Here is an 8,339-nt window from a genome sequence, read left to right on the forward strand (position 1 = left end):
CTAAGCTTCCACTTTATAGCAAGCATCTGTTTGTTCAGGTTTTATTAACTTCAACAGATCAAGTTCTGGCTGCTTTACCACCGTCCCTTCTTGCTGAGGCACAATTGTTGCGTGAGCGAGCAATGAATCAGTATCAAGGTAGTGGCCTGTTTGGAGGAGGAAACAGGTTTGGAATCAGAAGACATGATCCTCCTGGTGGTCTGGATCGTGCCATTGGAAATACATCCGGTTTGTCCATGGAAAGAAGAGGGGCAATTACAGACATAGGTGTCAAGTTCAGACAAGTCGAAGGAAAGCCACTTGTCAATTTAGATGGATTGAAGTGTTTGCTTCAGTTGCTGCACCTTGCCCAGGTTGGGATCTGAAAAAATGACTTTGTTGGTTTTTCAATGTTGGATCTCCAGTAATACCCTAAAAATGGTCTAAATTGTTGCAGCCACTTGGTAAGGGGCTACTGCAGAGGCTCTTACTGAACTTGTGTGCTCATGGTCTTACAAGGATCCGTTTAGTGAAGATCTTGCTGGACTTGCTCAGGCCTGGAGCACATTCTTTTTCAACTAGTCGTGAAATCTCCCGTCTTTATGGTTGCCGCTCGAATGTGGTCTATGCACGGTCACAAGTTTCTGATGGTAGGTGAACAAAACATGAACATGTGTAGCCAAAATCCAGCTTAAAAGAGGGGTTCATTTCTTGCCGTCTTATTTTATCTTGCAGGGGTTCCGCCACTAGTCTCCAGGCGCGTGTTGGAAATTCTTACTCATCTTAGCAAGCACCTTGGGTCAGATTTCAATATTGTTACTTACCTGCCACGGTCTGCCCATAGTCTTGGTGATGAAGAAAAGGACAAAGGCAAAGCCAAGCTGGTAGATGATCCAGGATCCTTTTCTGGCGGCTCAGAAGGAGATATTCCACTTGTATTATTGTTAAAACTGCTGAATCAACCTTTGTATTCTAGAAGCAGCGCCCATCTTGAACAGGTAGTTTGGTAAAATTACTGTATCCATCTTTCTGACCCCAATTTTTTGTGCTACTCTCATAATGGAGGTATTTTAAAACCAGCTTATGGTGCTGCTTGAAGTTGTGACAAATCACCTCAGTACTGAGTGCCAGTTGCTTGATCGATCCAAAAGAGGAGAGATTGCAGATAAGGCTCCGGTTCCTGACCCTTCGACCTTGGATGTTCCAAATACATCTAGGCAGGACACAAATCTTGATGACCTTCAGGCAAGCATCGAAAGAACCGCAGAGTCTTTTAGGCACGGTAAAGGTGGTGATGATCTACAGTTCTCAAGTTGTGAGGCATCAACATCTGGAACAGAGCGCATGCAACACATTTCAGAAACCCTATGTATTCTCCCAGAAGCTGAACTTCGGAAGTTGTGTAGCCTTCTTGCTCAGTCAGGGTAGGTCTATTCTTTAACGGACTTCATGGAAACACCTTCAATGTTTTCTGTGTCATTGCTTTGTTATCTACCTAAAGAAATGGTTTTCTGTTTCCCATCATTAATATGCACTGAGCACAAACGTTCAATATCATCAGAGGGCAAAAGCTCTCTTTGTAAGGTTTTTCTAAACAAACGTAGAATGAGCATTATGCTTGGATAGTTTATTAGCGCAGTACAGTCTCTTCCAATATTATGACTAATGAAACTGTTTTTTATAACGTGTGTTCACAACATTCCACCATTCTTTCTGACAAAAATAACATAACTATGCAGGCTATCTGACTCAGCTTACACACGTGTGGCAGAGGTTTTAAAGAAATTAGCTACTATTGCTCCAGCGCATTGCTGGCTCTTCAAAGAGGAGTTAGCGAATTCTGCTAGAATTCTCTGTGGTCCAGCTCTCTGTGAACTTGAAACCCTGAGCTGTAATGAGGCTAAGGTTTTGAGTACAAGTTCCTTGGCCGGTGGAGCTATTTTGAGAGTATTACAGTGCCTGAGTAACCTAACAGAAGATTTAACGCAACAATTGAGTTCAACAGTTTGGGATTTGAATACAGATTTGGAACCCTTGTGGCAGGGGCTTAGTTCATGTGTAGCCAAACTTGAGGGCTGTTTAGGCAGCACAATTGCCACTTCCAGTGTGTTAACTGTATCAACAGGCAGTAGCAGTACTCCACTTCCACCTGAGACTCAGAGAGTTTTACCTTTTGTGGAGGCATTTTTTGTCTTGTCTGAGAAGCTTAGGGCAAGCTCTTTGCAGTATCTGCATCCGGAGCCCGGGATCGCTACTGCCCGGGAGATCAAAGAAGCAAGTGGCTCTTCACTAAGCACTCAAAAGAAAGCTGATGGGGACATGTCATTTTTTAAATTTGCTGAAAAACATCGAAGGATGCTGAATGCTTTTGTTCGCCAGAATCCATCGCTTTTGGAGAAGTCTTTCTCTGTTTTACTGAAAACTCCTAGGTTGATCGAATTTGATAATAAAAGAGCATATTTCCGTTCTCGTATCAAGCAGCAGCAAGAGCAACATCATCATCATCCCCTCCGTATATGTGTTCGACGGCCGTATGTGCTTGAAGATTCTTATAATCAGTTGCGGATGAGGACAGTTGATGAGCTGAAAGGTCGCCTAACTGTGCAGTTCCAGGGTGAGGAGGGAATTGATGCAGGTGGGCTCACAAGGGAATGGTATCAAATCTTGTCACGCGTGATATTTGACAAAGGAGCACTGCTGTTCACCACTGTAGGGAATGAATCCACATTTCAGCCCAATCCCAACAGTGTCTTCCAGACTGAGCATTTATCATACTTCAAGTTTGTGGGACGTGTGGTATGTTGGCCTTACATAAATAGTGTCAATCCTTATTGATTGCATTTTGTTGTTTTGATTACTACCATCTCCAATTTGCTCTCATTGGATAGCTGCTTGTTGACACACCTAGGTTGCAAAGGCAGTGTTCGATGGACAGCTCTTGGATGTGTACTTTACAAGGTCCTTCTACAAACATATATTAGGGGTGAAAGTAACTTATCATGACATTGAAGCAGTGGATCCAGACTACTACAAAAACCTTAAATGGATGCTAGAGGTTAGCTTGATTGCTTGGCTTATGAACCACGTGCTATAGAAAATTTGGATTCGTAGCTTATGTGATTTTAGATGGTGCATGCTTTTTCATCCAAACCATTTTTATAAGAGGCAGCTCTTTCAGGCCCCTAGTGGGATTGCACATTTTCAGACTGTAACCTGCAATGTGACCAAGACCTGTTTTTGTCCCATTAACTGGCTCGAATAGAGTGTTCCCATTCTGTGCTCAGGGCTTCCTTGTGTACAGCACCTTTTTGATGATTTTTTGCAGAAGCAAGCTGTTGCATTAGGCAGTTTTCCCAAGAGGATTAAGGGTGGAACTGAGCCTACAATCTGAACTATGTTGGTGTCTGACATGCATAGTTGCAGGTAGAAACTCTAGCACATTGGGGCGAGATGGTCTTCAATCTACATAAGAATGTGGATGCCTGCACTTGGGTTTTATAAACAGTTTGAGACATCAGATTTTGTTCAAGCCATGTGAACTTTCGTTTCGTCACAGAGTCTTTTTGCCAGATGACTTAGATAATGAGCTCGCCGTTACGACGCAGTCCACACGAGTTTCAGCGTTTGCACAGCATGCGCAAGTGATTAAAAATTGTTTTGGTATGTCATCAGAATAATGCTGACAGCATAATCTTCCTAAATGGTTTTGTTTTCATAATCGATGGACTCAAGGATCGCTCAAGAACCCTTCACCATGTTATTACTTAACCTTCCATCCAATTGAGAAGATTATTACAACATGACAACATGTATTTCTTAGTGGTATTCTTGGTCCTGTTTTGACTGTCAAAGGAAAGGTCATATTGCTTGTAAGGGTACTTGACCATCAAGAATCAAAGACGGAAGGTAGTTCTAGAAGACAGATACGCGAAAGCTTATTGTAGTGGAACAATGATAACAAGGATGACACCACAGTTAGTCCCACAATTTGTTCTTACTTTCATTCAATTCACCGCAAATCAGCCAACTTTGTTCCTCCTGTAAGCACATCAGACTTGAGGATTGTTGAAGGGTGCGTGAGGTGACTGATGACGGCGTGAAGCCAATACTGGCTCCAACAGTCACTAGATCTCTCTGTACTCACCACAGAAATGATGGAAACCGCTTTGCTAGATGGTAGCGACTCAGCAGAAATATTAGTGTGTCGAGATAAAGCTCCTTACCGTCATCTTGAAAGTTGTTTGAGAGTGAAACTCATGTTTATAGGCTTCAAAGGCCTCCCCATGGGCCTCCTGGTTATAATTCTATGGTGTTTCTCTGACTGCATGGTCTCTTTGTGCAGAATGACATCAGTGACGTGGTTGGGGTATTCTTTAGTGTCGATGCAGATGAAGAAAAGCATATACTATATGAAAAAACCGAGGTACTGGTTCTTTTGAAGGAGGTAGTTGCTTTATTCCTGAAATTCCCTCTTATATAAGCATTTTGGTGACAGGTAACAGACGTTGAGCTAGTTCCTGGAGGCAGAAATATTCGGGTCACAGAGGAGAATAAACATGAATATGTAGACCTCAATGCTGAGCATAAGCTGACTACTGCCATTCGTCCCCAAATAAATGCATTTTTGGAAGGCTTCAATGAGCTTGTAAATAGAGATTTGATCTCAATTTTCAATGACAAGGAGCTTGAGCTCTTGATTAGTGGTCTTCCTGAGATAGACCGTAAGTCATTCAATAGAAAGATATTTTTCAAAAAAAGAAGACCCATGCATAGTCTTAACATTTATGTTGAACCTGCAGTGGAGGATTTGAAAGCCAACACCGAATACACTGGTTATACAGCAGCATCCCCCGTTGTACAGTGGTTCTGGGAGGTGGTGCACGACTTTAGCAAGGAGGACATGGCTCGCTTGCTGCAGTTTATTACAGGCACTTCTAAGGTACACACGTTTCTAGCAGCTTGTTATTTGCCTCAGCATGTTTCATAGAGAGTGAACACCCTTCTGTGCTTGCTGACAGAAGCATAGCTTCTTGTTAAGGTACTTCTAAGGTACACACGCTTCTAGCAGCTTGTTATTTGCCTCAGCATGTTTCCTAGAGAGTGAACGCTCTTCTGTGCTCGATGAGAGAAGCATAGCTTATTGGTTCACCACCAATTGTTTCGGGTTGAAAAGCGTAAGAAGGATCTCTCAGCTACCTGGACTGCCCATGGACGCACTTAGGATGACCACCCAACCATAGGTAGCACCTGCTACCTGGGGCAGTGTTTAAAGACGTAGCTTATGCACCAATAAAGATAAGTGACCCAGACCTCATAGATTTTGGGGAAGGGTCTTCCTACCTTGCGTCACCCCCTCAGGGTGACCTTGTGCTTTAACATCACTGGCTCTCCACTAGCACTCTTCCTGTGGTGGCTCATGGATGAGACCTATGGGCCTCCTTTTACAAGTGATCGGCCACATTGGTCGGCCTTTTCGCATTGATATCCGCCTGTAAACCCAACACTCGTCCATAGATTATATGCCGTCACTTATGGCATGGACTATAACAGTTGTCTTTAAAGATGGGAACTTGAATATCGCATAGATCATATTGATTGTAATTTAGAATTTTGTGCATAAATTCTTGGCTTGTTTAATATTCTGTCTGTGTTCAATCTTTATGTTGCCTGGTTGAAGCCTTCATAGCTTCGGGCTTCTCTAGGTATTCCTCATAGTTTGTATAACAAGAGTCATGGTACAGGTTCCTCTCGAGGGCTTTCGAGCATTACAGGGGATATCTGGCCCCCAAAGGTGCCAGATTCACAAGGCTTATGGTGCTCCAGAACGTCTACCAACAGCGCACACCTGGTATATATGTGTTAAGAGTAAGACTGGATAATTTGGTTCGAATATACATTTCATGGGCGTAATTGTTGTGCAGCTTCAACCAGCTTGATCTTCCGGAGTACTCATCAAAGCAGCAGTTACAAGAGAGATTGCTGCTTGCGATCCATGAGGGTAGCGAAGGATTCGGTTTTGGTTGACAGATTTTTAGCTTGTGCATGTTGAGCAACTTGGGCTGTAATGTAATGCTTTCGACATGGCTTCTGTGAAGGCCTCATATTGGTCTATAGCTCCTCGAACTTGTTGCGGGGTTGCCTGATAAGGACCATGCATCTGGATGGAAGAAGTGAGCAACTCATGTATGACTGTTGCCATCAATTTTGGCCGAGCTCTATAGGGAGGATATCTATTAAAACAGAGATCTCCTCGACATACGTGCAGTAGCACATACACGGTTGAGAATCAATTGTATAAAAGGTTTGGAGGACCACCAGCATTGCAATGCAGGATTCTATTTGTAGAAAAGCCTACAGAGTCTTGCAAGAGCATGTCCTCCATGTAATCTTTGTAATCTAATAGTTGAGGTAGTTTTTCCCTGAGCGATCGATTGTATTTTCTTTCTTTGGACAGACGTGTCATCTGCTTGTATGACGTGCTGTGTGTTCATGATGGCAAGAAATAGCTCTCTTATCTTTTCCCTTTGTGAAGGTATCAGCCAATTTAAGAAACTGCAGTGCTGTAGTTCTTCTCCAACAAAATTGAGCACGCTGTCTCCACCATTTGAAAGTTGATCAAACTTTGTCAACAAGCATTGCAAAGGCCAAAGTAATGTGATCCAAAGAATTCTGCATTCGTCCATGAATGTTTAGTGCCCTCCCATGGCTATGGGCAGTTGACCTGATGATTTGAAATCATTTGGAGTGAAGTTTTCTTTAGAGAGACTGTTGAGAAGGAAACCTTTTTGAATGTCCAAAGATACCTACGTCTAACAATGAATGGGTTCGACTGGTAATTTTATAGGCTAGGCTACACTCCAACATAAAGATGCATCCTATGAAATCGGAAGCAGAAAAGAACAGAAGGCATAAAAAGGGGAAGAAGAGTTTTTTTTTTTTTTTGGGTTGGGTGTGCGTGGAGGGACTGCGAAACTTACTGGGTGCTGTTAACTCAGAGAGAATTCACAGATATAGACTTGGGCTCTTGTTTGCGCTTGTAATAGTTTTAAGAATGAAAAGTCTCTTAGCTTAGGAAGATTTTCCACAACCTCTAAAAGCCATCCATTGGACTCAGAAGGTACCAAGGAAACCAATACATGTTAGGTCTCTTTTTATCCTTGATTTTTGATTACCATTTGGTGTCGCAAGGTGGGCATATAAATTCTCGCTGGAAGAAATTGTGGAAAGCGACTTCATTGCAAAGCTAGTAGATCAGGATGGGCTGGGAGCAACCGCTGGCCTTGATGGTATCATGCATGATGTGGACGAAGGCATTGATTCCGCGAGATTATTCGAGCAGAGATGGGTGTAACGCCTATGGTCGTTGAAGCCTCGGTCCATGCAATGGTTTTCCTCGATAGACTATGGGAACTTCCTCGAGATAACTATTCACGAGTAGCACTAGCATCCTCTATGTAGCTAGCAGTAGAGGCACTGCTGATTTGCTCATATGAACACTTACACGATATCCCTTTGTGTACAATTTGGACTGCTCAACCAGAGACTTGGTCGATTTGAGCAAAATCGGGTGATTAAACTTGTTGGAGTGGGATATGGAGGACTAGGATTAGACCCCTTTTACCCCATGGAATGAGGATGGCACATTACCACACTCATTTTTCAACTCTCCACATAGATGGTTTCATGGTACGATTGAGGTTAAGAGTTAGGTGGGTGGGTAGATAAAGAGGATTCGATTAGCAAGCTCTATGAGGGAGCCGAAGAGGATGTACGGTGTATTATGATATTAACGGGCTATACCACTGCTTATTTTGGGAGGGCTTTGGACCCACAGCTGTTTGGGGTTCTTTCTCTTGGAGCTTTAGAGATGTTGAACAGCCAACTTGCAGGAAAAGAGTCTAAATATGCTTACCAACTTCTTTTTGGTCACGTGGTTGACCGCTACACACCACTCGTGCTTCATTGACTCTGACATAGACTCAGCATTTGGGGCCTTCATCTTAAAGAGTTGTTCCCTTGGATAGCATAGTAAACTCTTTGTTTCTTGTCTCCTTCTCCGTAGCACGTGCACGCTTCTTGCTCCCACACACTCCACAGTTGGTATGCTTCAACGTCTTTGCGTGCACGAGCGCTTCACACCAAGCTAAGGCTTGATTTGTAAAGAGGTAGCGTGGGAATTCATAAGAAGTAGGCACTTGAGCTTTTGGAGCATCAAGCACCTAAGCAGGTAGCGTTAAAGAATAATGTTGCTAAGACTTTCTCTCAAGGCAGCGTTAAAACCTCAACATTGGGCAATTACACAAAGAACTTTGCACTATTGAAGGAAATTTTGTGCACCATAGCAAGCAATTGTACCAGAG

At 43.0% G+C, this 8,339-nt stretch overlaps 1 protein-coding gene across 2 annotated transcripts in view; it reads left to right on the plus strand.

The window, feature by feature from the left end:
- LOC147438625 (E3 ubiquitin-protein ligase UPL1-like) overlaps positions 1-6,504 on the plus strand; it is a 48,591-nt gene extending 42,087 nt beyond the window's left edge. Inside the window, exons 5-15 of one of the 2 annotated variants that reach the window (XM_086484671.1) lie at positions 39-353; positions 437-629; positions 715-977; positions 1,060-1,403; positions 1,719-2,775; positions 2,888-3,034; positions 4,322-4,402; positions 4,475-4,700; positions 4,779-4,918; positions 5,721-5,827; positions 5,901-6,504. In XM_086484671.1, the coding sequence (XP_086340797.1) occupies positions 39-353; positions 437-629; positions 715-977; positions 1,060-1,403; positions 1,719-2,775; positions 2,888-3,034; positions 4,322-4,402; positions 4,475-4,700; positions 4,779-4,918; positions 5,721-5,827; positions 5,901-6,003 (2,976 nt within the window). In that variant the 3' untranslated portion in view covers positions 6,004-6,504. Of the gene's footprint in view, positions 1-38; positions 354-436; positions 630-714; positions 978-1,059; positions 1,404-1,718; positions 2,776-2,887; positions 3,035-4,321; positions 4,403-4,474; positions 4,919-5,720; positions 5,828-5,900 lie in introns of both variants that reach the window. The other variant, XM_086484670.1, reaches the window with a different exon arrangement.
- The last annotated feature ends 1,835 nt before the right edge of the window (positions 6,505-8,339 follow it).

This window comes from Adiantum capillus-veneris, chromosome 16, assembly GCF_014529385.1.
Source record: "Adiantum capillus-veneris isolate H3 chromosome 16, ASM1452938v2, whole genome shotgun sequence".
Lineage (NCBI taxonomy): Eukaryota > Viridiplantae > Streptophyta > Polypodiopsida > Polypodiales > Pteridaceae > Adiantum > Adiantum capillus-veneris.